Source organism: Herpailurus yagouaroundi, unplaced genomic scaffold, assembly GCF_014898765.1.
Source record: "Herpailurus yagouaroundi ecotype Mexico unplaced genomic scaffold, PumYag 165, whole genome shotgun sequence".
Lineage (NCBI taxonomy): Eukaryota > Metazoa > Chordata > Mammalia > Carnivora > Felidae > Herpailurus > Herpailurus yagouaroundi.
Genome location: NW_024412406.1, coordinates 18,546,161 through 18,565,453, shown reverse-complemented (window position 1 = coordinate 18,565,453; position 19,293 = coordinate 18,546,161). Strand labels below are relative to the sequence as shown.

The 19,293-nt window shown below is 39.1% G+C and overlaps 1 protein-coding gene across 1 annotated transcript in view; it reads right to left on the bottom strand.

The window, feature by feature from the left end:
* ARMC1 (armadillo repeat containing 1) overlaps positions 1-19,293 on the bottom strand; it is a 44,315-nt gene that overhangs the window by 9,512 nt on the left and 15,510 nt on the right. Inside the window, exon 4 of the mRNA XM_040487705.1 lies at positions 7,214-7,403. Coding sequence (XP_040343639.1) covers positions 7,214-7,403 — 190 coding nt within the window. The remainder of the gene's footprint in view (positions 1-7,213; positions 7,404-19,293) is intronic.

The following is a 19,293-nucleotide window of genomic DNA, read 5'->3' as shown; positions in this document are numbered from 1 at the left end:
CTCTTAAAATAAATAAACTTAAAAAAAAATTGTTTTAAATAGACAATGAATAGGATTTTCTCCAAAAGAGATATCTGTGATAAAGATATATACAATAAATCCTGTATCAACCACTGAAAAATGGCCAAAAGCAAATGAAAAGATACTCAACACCGTTAGTCACTACGGAAATGCAAATTAAAACCACAATATGATACCATTTCACACCAGTACTAAACAACAACAGATGGCACAAGAACAGATACCCAGATCAATGGAATAGAGAACCCAGAAATGGACCCACAAACGTATGGGCAACTAATCTTTGACAAAGCTGGAAAGAATATCCAATGGAATAAAGACAGTCTCTTCAGCAAGTGGTGCTGGGAAAAGTGGACAGCGACATGCAGAAATATGAACCTGGACCACTTTCTTACACCATACACAAAAATAAACTCAAAATGGATGAAAGACCTCAAAGTAAGACAGGAAGCCATCAAAATCCTTGAGGAGAAAGCAGGCAAAAACCTCTCTGATCTTGGCCGTAGCCACTTCTTACTCAACACATCTCTGGAGGCAAAGGAAACCAAACCAAAAGGAACTACTGGGACCTCATCAAAGTAAAAAGCTTCTGCACAGCGAAGGAAACCATCAGCAAAACTAAAAGGCAACCGACAGAATGGGAGAAGATATTTGCAAACGACATATCAGATAAAGGGTTAGTATCCAAAATCGACAAAGAACTTATCAAAGTCAACACCCAAAAAACAAATAATCCAGTGAAGAAATCGGCAAAAGACATGAATAGACACTTCTCCAAAGAAGACATCCAGATGGCCAACCGACACATGAAAAAATACTCAACATCACTCATCATCAGGGAAATACAAATCAAAACCACAATGAGATACCACCTCACACCTGTCAGAATGGCTAACATTAACAGCTCAGGCCACAACAGATGTTGGCGAGCATGCAGAGAAAGAGGATCTCTTTTGCACTGTTGGTGGGAATGCAAGCTGGTGCAGCCCCTCTGGAAAACAGTATGGAGGTTACTCAAAAAACTAAAAATAGAACTACCCTACGACCCAGCAATTGCACTACTAGGCATTTATCCAAGGGATACAGGTGTGCTGTTTCGAAGAGAAACATGCACCCCCATGTTTATAGCAGCACTATCACCAATAGCCAAAGTATGGAAAGAGCCCAAATGTCCATCAATGGATGAATGGATAAAGAAGAAGTGGTATACACACACACACACACACACACACACACACACACACACACACACACACACAGGAGTATTACTCGGCAATCAAAAAGAATGAAATCTTGTCATTTGCAACTACGTGGATGGAAGTGGAGGGTATTATGCCAAGTGAAATTAGTCAGAGAAAGACAAAAATCAAATGACTTCACTCATATGAGAACTTTAAGAGACAAAACAGATGAACATAAGGGAAGGGAAACAAAAATAATATAAAAACAGGGAGGGGGACAAAACAAGAGAGACTCATAAATATGGAGAACAAACAGGGTTGCTGGAGGGGTTGTGGGAGGGGGGATGGGCTAAATGGGTAAGGGGCATTGAGGAATCTACTCCTGAAATCATTGCTTCACTATATACTATCTAATTTGGATGTAAATTTTAAAAAGTAAAAAATAAAGTTAAATTATAAAAACAAACAAACACACAAACAACAACAGAAATGTATGTTGACAATGCTGTGGAGAAGCCAGACCCCACATTTGCTGCTGATGGAATATAAAATGATGCAGTCACTGTAGAAAACACTCTAGCAGTTGCTCAAAAGCTAAACAAAGTTACGGTATCACCCAGCAGCTCTACCCCTCGTAACATACCCGAAAGAACTGAGAACATACATCCACACAAAAACTTATACACAAATCTTCACAGAATTAAACTTAATAGCCAAAAAGTGGAAACAACCCAAATGTCCATCAACTGATAAATGAATAAACAAATGTAGTAAATCCATACAATGGAATATTATAAGGAGTAATGATGTACTGATACACACTACAATAGGGATGAACTATGAAAACATTATGCAAAGTGAAAGCTAGACATGAAAGGTAACATATCCTATGATTCCATTTATGTGTAATGTCCAGAAGAGGCAAATCCACAGACAGAAAGTAAATTAGTGGCTGTCACAGGCAACCCATTAGTGACTGCTAATGGGTATGAGGCTTCCTTTTGGGGTGATGAAATGTTCAGGAATTAGACAACGGTGATGGCTGCACAACCCTATAAATATACTAAAAGCACTGAATTGAACACTTTAAAATGGCAAATTTATAGTATGTGATTTCTATTTCAATTAAAAAAAAAAAACAACCTGAAAGAATTCAACCTCAGCAGACTTGTACTGCTATAAGAAACGTTAACAGAAGTCCTTGAGACAGGGGCGCCTGGGTGGCTCAGTAGGTTGGGTGTCCAACTTCAGCTCAGGTCATGATATCACGGTTCATGGATTTGAGCCCCATGTCAGGCTCTGTGCTGACAGCTCAGAGCATGGAGCCTGCTTCCGATTCTGTGTCTCCCTCTCTCTCTGCGCTCCTCCCCTGCTCGCATTCTGTCTCTGTCTCTCTCAAAAATAAACAGTCAAAAAATTTTAGAAAGAAAAAAAAAGAAGTCCTTGAGACAGAAGGAAAATAGTATCAGATGAAAAATACAGAATTTACACAAAGGAATAAAGAGCCCTGGAAACGGCAAAAATGTAAATAGACAGAAAATACTTTTTATTTTTAAATGTCTTAAAAGAAACTGACTTTTCAAAATCATAGAGACGGAAAGTAAAACAGTGGTTGCCAGGGGCTGGGGGGAAGGAAGAAAGCGGAGTGACTGTTTAATGAGTACAGAGTTTCAGTTTTACAAAACAAAAAAGTTGTACATTCATAAGAAGTATAGAGGTGATGGTTACACAACATTATGAATGTATTTCATACCACCGAACTATATACCTAACAATGGTTAAAACTGTAAATTTGGGGGCACCTGGGTGACTCAGTTGGTGGAGCGTCTGACTTTGGCTGAGGTCATGATCTCACAGTTCGTGGGTTCAAGCCCCACCTCGGGTTCTGTGCTGACAGCTCAGAGCCTGGAGCCTGCTCCAAGTTCTGTGTTTCCCTCACTCTCTGCCCCTATCCCGCTCATGTGCTCTCTCTGCCGCTCTCTCTCTCTCAAAAATAAACGTCAAAAAAATTTAAAATTTTGTTTTAAAAAGACAGTAAATTTCATGCTATGTGTATTTTACCACAATAAAAAAAATAGACTATTTAAAGTAATAACAATGTATTTGGGGTTTATGACATATGTGGAAGCAAAAACATGTTAACTGCATAGACGCAGAGAAAGGAGAAATGGAAGTATAATGTTTTAAGTGTCCTATACTATGCATGAAGTGATATATTAATTGAAGCTACACTATAGTAAGTTAAAGATATATAAAATAGGGGCAGTGCCTGGGTGGCTCAGTCAGGTAGGCATCCGACTTCCGCTCAGGTCATGATCTAGCCTGACCTGATCAAACTTGTTCGATCCCTATGTTCGAGCCCTATGTCGGGCTCTGTACGGACAGCTTAGAGCCTGCAACCTGCTTCAGATTCTGTGTCTCCCTCTCCCTCTCTCGTGCTCTGCTGGTGCTCTCTCTCTCCAAAATAAATAAAAACATTAAAAAAAAATACATAAAATAAACCCTACATCAACCAACAAAAAGAAAGAACTGTACCTAAGAAGCCAACAAAGAATAAAATGAAATCATAAAAAACATCCAGTAGTCCAAAAGGCAGGAAAAGGGAACAAAGAACTGATTGGACAAATAGTAATTTGCAAGGGCACGGTGCCTGGCTAGTTCAGTCACAGGAGTGTCCAAACGATCTCAGGGTCGTGAGTTCAAACCCCACGCTGGATGCAGAGAGTACTTAAATACACTTAAAAAAAAAAAAAGAAAGAAAGAAAGGAATTAGCAAGATGGTTGTTTTAAACACAACCATACAATCATATTAAAGATAACCCCAACACTCCAGTTAAAAGGCAGAAATTTTCAGAATGGATAAAAAGGCAAGGCCCTACTATATGGTGCCTGTAAGAAATCTACTTGAAATACAGACACAAATAGAAGACACACTAATCAGGGGCGCCTGGGTGGCGCAGTCGGTAAAGCGTCCGACTTCAGCCAGGTCACGATCTCACAGTCCGTGAGTTCGAGCCCCGCGTCAGGCTCTGGCCTGATGGCTCAGAGCCTGGAGCCTGTTTCCGATTCTGTGTCTCCCTCTCTCTCTGCCCCTCCCCCGTTCATGCTCTGTCTCTCTCTGTCCCAAAAATAAATAAAAAACGTTGAAAAAAAAAAAAGAAGACACACTAATCAGAAGCAAGCAGAAGTAGCTAATATTAAAAGCAGACAATGTACAATGAGTTCAGAAGAAACTACCCTGTAGGAGTATTGCAGTATTCTATTATTAAAATAGTCTATATTAGAATACATTGAATATATTCACCAGTGAAGCTATCTAGGACAAAAGTTTTCTTTATGGAAAGGTTTTTAATTACAAATTCAATTTCTTTAATACATAGAGCTATTCATGTTATCCATTTCTTCTTGAATAAACCTTGGCAATCTGTGTTTTTAAAAACATTTTCCTGTTTCATCTACATTATCAAATTTATTGGCATAAAGTTATTTAAAATATTCATTTATTTTCTTTTTAAATTTTTTATTTTTTTATTTTAATGTTTATTTAGTTTTGAGAGAGTGTGTGAGCAAGAGAAGGGCAGAGAGAGGAGACACAGAATAGGAAGCAGGCTCCAGGCTCTGAGCTGTCATCACAGAGCCCAATGTGGGGCTCAAACTCAAGACCCATGAGATCATGACCTGAGCTGAAGTCAGACACTTAACCAACTGAGCCAGCCAGGTGCGCCTCTTTTTAGATTTTTTTAGAAGTCTCTTTATTATTTTGAGAGAGAGAGAGACAGCAAGCAGGGGAGGGGTAAAGAGTGAGAAAGAGAGAGAGAATCCCAAGCAGGTTCCACACCGGCAGCACAGAGTCCAATAGGGGGCTTGAACTCTCAAACCCAGAGATCATGGCCTGAGCCAAAATCAAGAGTAGGATGCTTAATTGACTGAGCCACCCAGGCGCTCCCATTTATTTTCTTTTTAATGTCTACAGGATCTATAGTGATGTTTTCTCTCTCTTATTTCTGGTATCAATTTGTGACTTCTTTTATTCCTGATCAGTTTGGCTACAAATTTATCAATTTTATTGATCATGTCAAAGAATCGGCTTTTGATTTCATTAGTTTTTCTCCATTTTTCATTTCACTGATTTGTTTCTTCTCTTCTGCTTAAGTTAGATTTAATTTGCTTTTTCTTTTTTTTATCTAGTTTCTTAAGGTAGAAACTTAAGTCACTGAGACCTTATATCTCTTATATATAAATAATTAGACATTTGGTGCTAATGAATTACCCTCTAAACACTGCTTTGGTGGCTTCCCACAAATTTTGATACTACATTTTCCTTTTTATTCAATTCAAAATGTTTATCATTTCTCTTCTGACTTCCTCATTGACTTAGGGATTTTTTTTTTTAATTTGTTTAATGTTTATTTTTGAGAGAGAGAGAGAGAGAGAGAGAGCGAGCGAGCGAGCAAGTGAGGATGAGCAGGGCAGGGGCGGAGAGAGAGGGAGACCCAGAATCCGAAGCAGGCTCCAGGCTCCAAGCTGTCAGTGCAGAGCCCGATGTGGGACTTGAACTCATGGAACCGTGAGATCATGACCTGAGCTGAAATCAAGAGGCGGACGCTTAACCGACTGAACCACCCAGGCGCACCCATGACTCAGGGATTATTTTAGAAATAAATTATTTAGTTTCCAAAATATTTGGGGGATTTTCCAAATACCTGTTATTGATTTCTAATTTACTTTTCACTGTGCTCAGAGAACATACTTTGCATAGTTCTTTTAAATTGATTAAGACTTGTTTTATGACCCACAATAAGGTCTACCTTGGTAAAAGTTCCATGTGTATGTGAAAAGAATGGATACTACCTTGTGGCTGGAGGGTGTTCCATAAATGCCGATGAGGTTAAGGTGGTTGTTAGTACTATTTGAGTCATCTATATCCTTAACTGATTTTCTGTATACTTGTTCTATTAATTGAGAGTGGTGTTGAAATCTCCAGCTCTACTTGTGGATGTGTCTATTTCTTCTTGTTACATCCTCTGATTAACTGACACCTTTAGAACAAAATGCCCCTCTGGAATTTATTCTTCGAGACTGCTGAAAAAATACATAAATAAATAAAAATAAAAAGATCGCTGGTGGGATGCCTGGGTGGCTCAGTCAGTTGAGCGTCCGACTTCGGCTCAGGTCATGACCTCACGGTCTGGGAGTTCGAGCCCCGCGTCGGGCTCTGTGCTGACAGCTCGGAGCCTGGAGCCTGTTTCCAATTCTGTGTCTCCTTTTCTCTCTGCCCCTTCCCCACTCATGCTCTGTCTCTCTCTGTCTCTCAAAAATGAATAAACATTAAAAAAAAATTAAAAAAAAAAAAAAGATCGCTGGTGCCAGTGAAGAAACTATTTACAGTAGTTCCCCACCCCCCCCCATACCTTATCCATAGGAGATCTGTTCCAAGGCCCCCAGGGGATGCCTGAAACTGCAGAAAGTACCCAAACCTATACGTACTATGTTCTTTTCCTGAACATTCATACGATAAGTTTACTTATAAATTAGACACAGGGGTGCTGGGCAGCTCAGTCAGTTGAATGTCCAACTTCACCTCAAGTCATGATCTTGTGGTTCATGAGTTCGGGCCCCACACTGGGGTCTCTGCTGTCAGTGCAGAGACCACTTCAGATCCTCTGTCCCCTCCCCTACTCATGGTCACTCACTCTCTCTCTCTCTCTCTAAAATAAACATTTAAAAAATAAATAAATTAGGCAGAGTAAGAGATAAATAATAGAACGATTGTAACAATACATTGTAACAAGTTATATGAATGTGATCTCTCTCAAAATATCCTACTATATTCACCTTCTCCTTGTGATGATGTGAGGTAATAAGATGTCTATGTGATGAGATGAAGTAAAGTAAATGACGTAGGGATTGTTACATAGCCTTAGGCTACTACAACCTTCTGATGATATGTCAAAAGGGATCATCTGCTTCCTGACCCTACCTTATGAACCATGTGTTTATAAAAGTCTTACCGTATCATCAAGACCATCTATGTGCAAAACCACTGTTTTGGCACGTTTGTTTGTAGTTCCCAGGAAAAACTGAGCTTTCCTTCTACGTGAATTCATTTCATTGTAACTATCACCATCTGCCATACTGGAAGACTGGAGAATGTCATAAATTTCAGAAGCCAGCAGTTTTGTTTCTCCTGGAGTTGTAGACCTTGAAAAGAAACACATATAAATTAATAAACTAGTCCGGTCACCTCTATTGATTCTGTAATTTTATTCAACTTTGCAGAGCCTTGTTTTCTTCATTCTGATGTTTCATTCAATTTAAAGGAAATACCTAGAATAATCAACATTGAAAAAGCAGTTAGTTGATAATAAGGTCTTCTAATTTTAAAACCATGGTTTACTGAGATTCAAAACTCATCACTATAATAGTATAAAACCACATTCAGGGGCACCTGGGTGGCTCAGTCAGTTGACCATCCGACTTCAGCTCAGGTCACAATCTCAGAGTTTGTGAGTTTGAGCCCCACGGCGAGCTCTGTGCTGACAGCTCAGAGCCTGGAGCCTGATTCAGATTCTGTGTGTCCTCTCTCTGCCCCTCCCCTGCTAATGTTCAGTCTCTCTCAAAAATAAATAAATGTTGGGGCGCCTGGGTGGCGCAGTCGGTTGAGCGTCCGGCTTCAGCCAGGTCACAATCTCGCGGTCCGTGAGTTCGAGCCCCGCGTCGGGCTCTGGGCTGATGGCTCGGAGCCTGGAGCCTGTTTCCGATTCTGTGTCTCCCTCTCTCTCTGCCCCTCCCCCGTTCATGCTCTGTCTCTCTCTGTCCCAAAAATAAATAAAAAACGTTGAAAAAAAAATTAAAAAAAAAATAAATAAATGTTAAAAAAATAATAAAAACTTAAAGTTTTTTAATAAAAAAATAAATAAAAGCACATTTAATCAAAATCATTAAACAGGAAATCAACTAAAAAGATTAGATTAGATGGGGCGCCTGGGTGGCGCAGTCGGTTAAGCGTCCGACTTCAGCCAGGTCACGATCTCGCAGTCTGTGAGTTCGAGCCCTGCATCAGGCTCTGGGCTGATGGCTCAGAGCCTGGAGCCTGTTTCCGATTCTGTGTCTCCCTCTCTCTCTGCCCCTCCCCCGTTCATGCTCTGTCTCTCTCTGTCCCAAAAATAAATAAACGTTGAAAAAAAAAAAAAAAAGATTAGATTAGAACCTGTCCCTGGATTAACGTTAATATAATTTGAAGATCCCCTGACCCTCAAGAAAGTACAACACATAAAAAACCAAAAGGAGAAAAATTAGGAGAGGATCATTCATATTAGAATCATTATAAAAAAGAGATTTCTTAATAAATTCAAATTGTTTCTTAATTTACATTTTTTACGTATCTTTTACAAAGCATGAATATATTATAAAACCACAACTGGGGCACCTGGGTGGCTCAGCTGGTTAAGCGTCTGACTTCAGCTCAGGTCATTATCTCACAGCTCGTGAGTTCGAGCCACGCATTGGGCTCTGTGCTGACAGCTCAGAGCCTGGAGCCTGCTTCAGATTCTGTGTCTCTCCTTCTCTCTGCCCCTCCCCCACTCACACCCTCTCTCTCCCTCAAGAATAAATTAACGTTAAAAACAAAATTCTTAAAAAAAAACACAACTAAAAACAAAAGTTTTCATTCTTAAACTTTTTTTAATTTTTAATGTTTATTTTTGAAAGAGAGAGAGTGCAGGCACACAGGGGAGGGGAAGCGGGGTGGAAGGGGGGACAGAGTGCACAGAGCCCGATGATGGGGGGCTCGAACTCACAAATTGTGACCTGAGCCAAAGTCAGATGCTTAACCCACTGAGCCACCCAGGAGCTCCTCCATTCTTAAACTCTTAAATCCTACTATAGGTCCTCAAATAAACATCTGGTGCCATGCTGTCCAAAACACTTTCTGCACTGATAGAAATGTTTGATAGCTGCACTGTCCACTCACCACATGAGGCTACTGACCAACCACAATTAAAAACATGATTATTTACTTTGAATTAAATTTAGGGGTGCCTGGGTGGCGCAGTCGGTTAAGCGTCTGACTTCAGCCAGGTCACGATCTCGCGTTCCAGGAGTTCGAGCCCCGCGTCAGGCTCTGGGCTGATGGCTCAGAGCCTGGAGCCTGTTTCCGATTCTGTGTCTCCCTCTCTCTCTGCCCCTTCCCCGTTCATGCTCTGTCTCTCTCTGTCCCAAAAATAAATAAACGTTGAAAAAAAAAAATAAAAAAAATAAATTTAAATCGCCATGTGTGGCAAGTGTATACCATACTGGACAGCACAGATCTAACACTTATTAGTTGAATAAACAGTAAATATACATAACTATAAAAAATAACCCTCATTTCACTTACAGATAAGCTTAATTAATCCAAACCTTATAACATACATTCAAGGCTTTAAAATCTGTCCCCATTCAGCTCTGCCAACATCAGCTCATTTTGTCTTTTTATGAACACCTTTTACAGATGCCTTTTCCTCAACCAAAATACATAAGCTTTTTAACTCTTCCTCCTTCCTTGAAGGTTCAACCTCAACCACCATCTTCTTTGTGAAGCTTTCCCACCCCAACAATCCATTCCACCCTCTACATTTAAAGTACTATGATTGTGCTTATATTATTGATCATAATTTTCTTTTTTGCTTTTGAAGAATGGATATGTATTCTCTCTTTACCTTCCACAAAGCCTCACAAAACTTTTTGCCATCCGTTTATTGAATGAGCAAGAACACTTCAATTTCTGATATTCAGACTATAAACCTTCTAAGCTGTACAGAGCTTCAGTTCCAGGGGTACTAATCTGGCAATTTTCCAAGCACTCAATTTACTATACCAGGTGCTTTTCTGGGCTACCGTTGACCACCCAGATTACTTTGAATGATTTTGACTGTGTACTGCAAGAAGCTATCAAAAAGACTATTTTGAGGTGGGGGGGGTGAAATGTCTCACCACTCTTCTGATAGCTGTTTCACAGTACTGAAAAGGTCACTGCAGTTCTGAGATTTTTTTTTTTTTAATTTTTTTTTAACGTTTGTTTATCAGCGTGTGCGTGCATGAGCGGGGAAGGGGCAAAGAGAGAGGGAGACACAGAATCTGAAGCAGGCTCCAGGCTCTGAGCTGTCAGCACAGAGCCCGACATGGGGCTCGAACTCACAGACAGCACGATCATGACCTGAGCCGAAGTCAGACGCTCAACCAACTGAGCCACCCAGTAGCCCCCTTTTATTTTTTTTTAGTTCTGAGATATTTTAAATACTAGCCAACCAAAAGTTGTAGAATATGAGGACAGTGGTTACAGATACTCAAGAATTTAAGAGAGAAAAAAACCAGTGTCTTTGCTACCCCTCTTCACCACCAATATTGTTTTCAAGTGTTTGCATCAAATTAAAAAATCATCAAATAGAAGATTCAACTAATGAGCTTCCTATAAAATTTTTGAAATGCACATACACTATTTGAAAAACTTTGTTTCCAGATGAAGCAGTAGGGACATAAAATATTGAAACACAGTAACATCAAATAATTATCTTCCTATTCTGCAGAATAACAACTGTAAGAGTAGTTCTAAACCATACAGGGTTACTAACCCCTTGACAATCTGGTGTAAAATTAGAGAATGTTTCACAAAAAATGCAAATATAAAAATTTTCTACATTTTCAGTGAGTTTATGTACCCACCCAAGCCATCCATCTTATGTCAACCTCAAAGAACAGAGATGGTTTAACATTTTTTTTAAACTGATCTAGAATTGGAGAGAGTAGAATAGGAGAACAGCAATGTAGTGATCCACCCAATGTTTGACAATTTTCAATAAAATGTAAACTACTGGTAAGAATATAATTGGTAATACTGGAAAAATATTGTTTTCCAAATACTCTTTGACTCTGTAATTCTTCTACTGGAACTTGTTAAGAAAATAATCTATGAAGTAAAAGTAATCCAAAACAGGGGCACCTGGGCGGCTTCAGTCAGTTCGGCTCAGGTCGTGATCTCACAGTCCGTGAGTTCAAGCCCTGCATCCAGCTCTGTGCAGACAGCTCAGAGCCTGGAGCCTGCTTTGGATTCTGTGTCTCCCCGCTCTCTGCCCCTCTGCCACTCGTGCTCTGTCTCTCTCAAAAACTAAATAAACATTTAAAAAATTAAAAAAATAATAATAATAATCCAAAACAAAAAAATAGCCTTTTAAACAGTTAGGCAAGGAAGTTTTAGGGATACCTGGGTGGCTCAGCTGGTTGAGGGTCTGATTCTTTTTTTTTTTTTTAACACTTATTTATTTTTGAGACAGAGAGAGACAGAGCATGAACAGGGGAGGGGCAGAGAGAGAGGGAGACACAGAATCCGAAACAGGCTCCGGGCTCTGAGCTGTCAGCACAGAGCCCAACGCGGGGCTCGAACTCACAGACCGTGAGATCATGACCTGAGCCAAAGTCGGACGCTTAACCGACCGAGCCACCCAGGCGCCCCAAGGGGGTCTGACTCTTGATCCTGAATCAGGTCATGATCCCAGGGTCATGGGATGGAACCTCCATGCTAAGAATGGACCCTGCCTGGGATTCTCTCCCTCCCTCCCCCCACCCCCCGCCTTGTGCTCGCTCACTCTCTCTACAATAAAAAATGTTTTTAAATAAATTTAAAAAATATATTTATTTATTTTGAGAGAAAGAGAGCATTAGGGAGGGGCAGAGAAAGAATCCCAAGCAGGCTCCCTGCTGTAAGCACAGAAGCCGATGCAGGGCTTGAACTCACAAATCGGGAGATCATGACCTGAGCTGAAATCAAGAGTGAGAGGTTTGGGAGCCTGGGTGGTTCAGTCAGTTAAGCACCCGACTTCAGCTCAGGTCATGATCTCATGGTTCATGAGTTTGAGCCCCTGTCAAGCTATGTGCTGAGAGCTCAGAGCCTTGATCCTGCTTCAGATTCTGTGTCTCCCTCTGTCTCCGCCCCACCCCCACTTGCACTCTTGTCTCTCTCTCTCTCTCAAAAATGAATGTTAAAAAAAAAAATTAAAGAAAAAAAAAGAGAGATTTAACCAACCGAGCCACCCAGGTGCCCCTAAATAAAAATTTAAAAGAGAAGTTTTGTGACTCCTGGGTAGCTCAGTCAGTTAAGCATCGGACTTCGGCTCAGGTCATGATCTCACGGTTCATGAGCTTGTGCCCCAATTTGAAGTGAGCTCGAGCCCCACTATGGGTGAACACAAGCTTCGCATTGAGTGAGCCCTGGTTCCCTCTTTCCCTGCCCTCACTCATTTGTGCCCTCTCTCTAAAAAAAAAAAAAAAAAAAAAAAAAAAAGCAATAAAACCCCCAAAAAGTGTCAGGACAGTACTGACCAACATAACTTTCTGAGATGATGGAAATGTAGTAAACTAGTCACATGAGTATTAAATACTTGGAAGAAGGTTGGTACAAGTGAAATATTGGTTTTTAAATTTAATTTTGAGGGGTGCCTGGGTGGCGCAGTCGATTAAGCATCCGACTTCAGCCAGGTCACGATCTCGCGGTCCGGGAGTTCGAGCCCCGCGTCAGGCTCTGGGCTGATGGCTCAGAGCCTGGAGCCTATTTCCGATTCTGTGTCTCCCTCTCTCTCTGCCCCTCCCCCGTTCATGCTCTGTCTCTCTCTGTCCCAAAAATAAATAAACGTTGAAAAAAAATTGTTTTAATTTAATTTTAATTTAAATTTAAGTTGCCACATGTGACTAACGACTACCATACGAGACAGAATTTTTAGAAAAAAAGGGAAGATTACCTCTGCTGTCAACTTCTTTAAGTTAACCTTCCTTTTCCTGATTATTACTCCCATATGTCTCACAAACCATTTCTCTGACACGTTTTCTAAGGTCCTGCAAAAGAAATTAGCTCTACAAAAACTGTAAGTGACAATTTTCTCAATTCTCCAAAGGATGGTACAGAGTTAAAACCATTCTAGATTCACAGGAGAGAAGATAATCTGTACATCTATTGGATTCCTTAGGGCTCTGGGGCTTAATTCTCTCATACACCTGTATTACCAGTTTCCACATTAGTAGCAACAGAGCGAGGGAAGAGAATTCCATTTATTCATAAGAACAATGTGCAAAGGTGATATATGTGCATTTACAATTGCCCTGCTACAGAGGCTACTCGCACCAACTTTCATTTAGGAAATTAAGGATTTCGGGCACCCAGCTGGCTTAGGTGGTAGAGCACACAATTCCTGATCTTAGGTTTGTGAGTTCAACTCCCATGTGGGGTGTAAAGATTGCTTAAAAATAAAATCTTAAAAAAAAAATTACAGATTTCCCAAAAAACAGAAAAAAAGAAAATTAAGGATTTACAACAAAACTTTACTTATAGTCACACATCTTATGTTTGCTTAAACAAAGCAATTACAGATAATTAGAAAAATGGTTCTATAAAATAAATACTCCTATGACCACCATTTTTAACTTGTTTCATAATTCCAAAATCTCATCATTTTCACACAGTAATAAATTCCCTTCTGGAAGATCTTCAATTTCTACCTACTTAAAACCAAAAGATTTTAAAAGAATAACATAATCAACATGATGGCCTCACTGTTAAGTATGGTTTTCAGGTGTACCTCATAGGACTAATTTTATTGCTACCCTTCCTATGAAACGGTTAAGAGATCTATTTACAGGCCCAGATCCCTCTCAAAACTAAGTAAAATTTTGTCTTAGGCAAAATTAAATTTACAAAAGCATATAAGCAAATTTAATTACAGTTACTTCGTGATCAGGGCAATGTGAAGTACCCGTTCAACAAATCAATTATACCTTTTTTTTCCCCCAACAAATCAATTATAAATAATTATTTCCTTACTTTTAAAAAATGCTTTTAAAACCAAAAAGAAAAATTCAAGACCATCTACAGATTTGGAAGCTAGTCTTTAAAAAAAAATTACTGTTCAAATACTATCATTCAAAACATTCAAAAAGAAAAAGTCTAGAGTTTTATGGTATATTTGGCCATAAATATGAGAGACTGTATAATTAAACAAGAATTAATTGCCCTCATCTTCTTAGGCAATTGCAAATTGAAAGAGCTGATTAATGCCCTGGATTTAGTTCAGTCTTTAAAATGTGACATCAGAAAAAAAGACTATCTTGAAAATTTCTTTCATCTAAATAATTGGAATTTTGTTCTCAGTAATTTTCTATTAAATAATGAAGTATATTGATTCCTCACCACTTTTTCTAATTAGTTATCCATACTGAAAAGGTTCATGTTATTCATAAAACACAACTATAAGAAACTTGACCTTTATTATATATCAAAAATATGGGCGCCTGGGTGGCGCAGTCGGTTAAGCGTCCGACTTCAGCCAGGTCACGATCTCGCGGTCCGTGAGTTTGAGCCCCGCGTCAGGCTCTGGGCTGATGGCTCAGAGCCTGGAGCCTGTTTCCGATTCTGTGTCTCCCTCTCTCTCTGCCCCTCCCCCGTTCATGCTCTGTCTCTCTCTGTCCCAAAAATAAATAAACGTTGAAAAAAAATTAAAAAAAAAAATAATAATCTTAATTCTGAATATATATCCTTATTGGTCATAAACACCAATTCACTCTAATTCTAGATGCCGCTATAAACATTTCATATTGCTCATAAAGGCCAGTTAAAACCTCCACATACTACATAAAATCAATGAATATATCATTTTACTGTTGAAGACTTGCTATCTATCATCTTGAAAAACATCTTAAATTTTCCTTTAGGAGTTGCTTTTGCTTTTCTTTCCGGTGTTGTTTGCTAAGAAGTGTTCTGGTAACATTTATGCAGCCCAGAAAATTATCCCTCGTTTTTCAATGCAAAAAACAGTCCTAAATTAAAAAGGGTTCTAAGAAGGAAGTCAACAGCTCTGTTTAGGTAACAATGAAATCCAAGGCAGGGAACTTATGATCCTTGAGCCAAAGCCTATTCATTTATATAGTAACCATGGCTGTTTTGACCTACCAGGGTAGTTCCAACGGGGACTGTTATGTCTAGCAAAGCCTAAAACATTTACTGGCTTTTCACAGAAAAAAATTTGCCAACCTCTGTTCTAAATAATTACAAAAAAGACACTTAAAAAAAACTACAAAGCATGTGGAATGTAACCACAGCCATTAAGAATGATATTGCAAGGGACACCTGGGTGGCTCGGTCAGTTAAGCATCTGACTTCGGCTCAGGTCACAATCTTATGGTTCGGAGTCCAAGCCCCACATCAGGCTCTGTGCTGCTAGCTCAGAGCCCGGAGCCTGCTTTGGATTCTGTGTCTCCCTCTCTCTCTGCCCCTCCCCTGCTCATGCTTGTCTCTCTCTCTTTCTCTCTCTCTCATAAAAAGTAAACATGAAGAAAAAAAAAAAAAAGAATGATATTGCAGGTAAATGGTTATATGGAAGAGTGCTCCTGACAATATATATTAACTACCACTACTGCCCTTACCTTTTATAAAATATATTGGCATTGGATTTCTCAAAAAAAAAAAAAAAAAAAAAAAAAAAGAATAAAAATCAAGGCAAAGCAGAGCAACATTTTCAAGAATCTCAAGAAAACAAAAGGTGAGCCATGGATCCAGTCCAGCTGTCCTTTAAGTATTAAAGTTACAGAAAAGGGGTTTTAAACATGAAAGAAGTCAAGGAATATTTGAGCCTTTCTTGAGCAATCTACTAGACAATGAGCTTAAACCAAGAGATGACCAGAAAAACTTTTGCAAAAGGACAATGAGCATTTTCTATATTTAACTGTGGATCTAAGTTTAAAACAAAGGTGGGAAAGAGAATGAAAGAACATATCAATGTTTGACAAAGCAGAAATAATCCAACTTAAAAAAAAAGGAGTCACCTGAAACTAATGTAACATTGTGTGTTGACTATACTCAAACAATTTTTTTAAAAAAAGGACAAGGGGGGGCGCCTGGGTGGCGCAGTTGGTTAAGCGTCCGACTTCAGCCAGGTCACGATCTCGCGGTCCGTGAGTTCGAGCCCCGCATCAGGCTCTGGGCTGATGGCCCAGAGCCTGGAGCCTGTTTCCGATTCTGTGTCTCCCTCTCTCTCTGCCCCTCCCCCATTCATGCTCGGTCTCTCTCTGTCCCAAAAAAAATAAATAAATGTTGGAAAAAAAAATTTAAAAAAAGGACAAGGGAGAAGAAAAGACTAAAGTAGAAAAAGTTTAGTGACTATGGAACACATAACAGGTGGGAATCAAAAAATTACCATTAAAACTAACAATCAAGATAGTGGAAGTTTAAATAAGAAAACAGACAACTTAGAATATTTTTTAAAAGTATAAGTACACGAGCAACCACTGTAACAGTAAAACAAACCATATGAAGTATGAGAAGAAATTTTCAAAGTAAGGATCACCTGGGTGGCTTAGTCAGTTAAGCTTCGATTCTTGATTTCAGCTTTGGTCATGGTCTCATGGCGTGTGAGATGGAGCCCTGCATTGGACTCCATGCTGAACGTGGAGGCTGTGTGGGATTCTCTCTCTCCCTCTCTCTCTGCCCCTTCCCTACTTGTGTGCTCTCTCTCAAAATAAATAAATAAACTCTAAATTAAAAAAAAATTTTTTCTAAGTAAAAGAAGAAAACCTCATGCAGAGAAAAAAACACAACTACTACAACATAACATACACAGTAACTATCACAAAAATGAATGAAGATTAAATATATCAATCACTCAATATAAATGGACTTAGTTCACCAAGTAAAACAAAAAGATTTTCCATTTGGCTCAAAAAACTAAAACAAAGTGATTCGGAAATAAAGGAATGAGCAAATGTTGACAAAGCAAATAGAAACAATGAGAACAGGGCTTGCATACTGATCAAAGTAAGGGGTTGCATACTGATCAAACAAAGTAAGGGGTTCCTACGTGGCTCAGTTAGTTGAGCATCTGACTCTTGATTTCAGCTCAGGTCATGGGATCAAGCCCTGCACTATGCTCCATGCTGAGCAAGGAACCTGCTTAAGACTCTCGCGCGCGCGCTCTCTCTCTCTCCCCCACTTGCGCTCTCTCTAAAATAAAATGAACATTAAATAAATAAATGAAAGAAATTTTAACTACTTTTTAAAAAGAACACAGAAACAAGAAGTAAAAACCACATAAGAAATTAAGCACACACTTTTCATCCAAGATTTTAGCAAGAAGAATAGACCATTGTTTATTATGGCACTGTTTCAAAATCTAGGATTTTAGGAAGTTCTCCAGATGAAATGAGATATTTTAAAGTTGAGATGCCACATTTTATTGAAGCAGCTTCTACTTCTAGTATATTTCATACTAGATATTCACAAGCACTTTTATAAAATGCATCTTATAGCAGAACTATTACTCCTAAAATACAAATTACAATGTCCTATAAATACCAATACAAATTGTCTTAACCTGATTTAGATGTTCTCCTAAGTCAACATTTTGAAAACTGTCTCCAAAAAAGGAATCCAAAACTAAAAAATAAAATGTAAAAAGGTTCTAACCTCTAATGAAATGTTATTTATGGAAGAGATTAAAATTAAAACACAATGCCAGATTTATTCTCAATGACAGAGAACTGAAAGTAATAGTGACTTTGGAGTCAATTCAACTATCAATCCATAAGCATCAATAAACACAAGGAAACCTGCTGTTAAATAAATGTTAAAATCTCAGCAAAATTCTGTAACAAAACATAAGACAGTGATTAAGGCTCAAAATTTTAGTATGCAGAATTTCTCCTAGTTTATATTTTTCTCAGCTTCCCATGTGAAGAATAATGTCCACTTTCCACACCTACTTTTGCAGTTTGGTTTCCCTTTCAATCACTGCCAAGTGAAAGGTTTCCCTTCAGTCAAAAGAGCAGCATATTATGTTCCATGGGTCTTTCTGGAATATGGGGAGATTTTTACACTTCCTTAGTTGCAGAGTTCCATAGAATCATAGCTAAAACTCTCCCTAACTCAGTACTCCCAAATAGAAATACTGATTGGAATCACATCCTAACTGGCTGGCTTTCATGGGACAACCATATCAAAGAAAGCAATTAGGGTATATAATATAAATTTCTTGTGCTATGGCTTACCAAAGTGATCTATATAATAATGGGATGCCAATTCGTTCATAAACTAGTTAAGTTAGGAGATCAATAGATCAGACATCTGAGTAACACACATGACACAATGCAAAATGTCTAAAGAACACATATTTACCAAAGCAGTTATGCATATATAAAACTCACCCTACCATATATGAGAATTTTTCATTCTGATTTAAAAAAAAATTTTTTTTTAGTGTTCATTTATTTTGAGAGACAGAGAGTGCGAGTGGGGGAGGGGCAGAGAGCAAGAGAGAGACACAGAATCTGAAGCAGGCTCCAGGCTCTGGGCTGTCAGCATAGAGCCTGACACGGGGCTCGAACCCACAGACCGCAAGATCATGACCTGAGCCAAAGTCAGACGCTTAACTGACTGAGCCACCCAGGTGCCCCACGTTCTGATTTTTAATAAAGGTACCCAAAAGAACCAAGTAGATGAAAAGATAAGAAAAATGCCAGACCGACCTAATTTCCTAAAAGAAAATCAAGTCCATGCCATGAGACAGTTCACAACAAGTTAAACATGCTGAGCCAAAACCTGATTCCAATACTTCTCTAATACTTCACAGTCTTAATGTTTACGAGCCAAAACTCAGTTTTTATTAACCTTCTAAAAGCATTCAAATATAGCAATAAATTTCTAAGATGATCACCACACTGTCCGAAAAAAACACACTTTGAGTTATAAAACTAAGTCACTGTGGCAGCCAAGGAGATACACTGCATGGATCTCCCTTTAAGAAAGAAGCTTGCTTGGGGCTCCTGGGTGGCTCAATTGGTTAAGCTAAGTGTCTGACTTCAGCTCAGGTCACGATCTCACGGTTTGTGAGTTTGAGCCCCCAATCAGGCTCTGTGCCGACAGCTCAGAGCCTGGATCCTGCTTCAGATTCTGTGTCTCCCTCTCTCTCTGCCCCTCCCTGGCTCACACTCTGTCTCTCTCTCTCTCTCTCAAAAATGAATAAACATTAAATGAAAAGAAAAGAAAAGAAAAGAAAAGAAAAGAAAAGAAAAGAAAAGA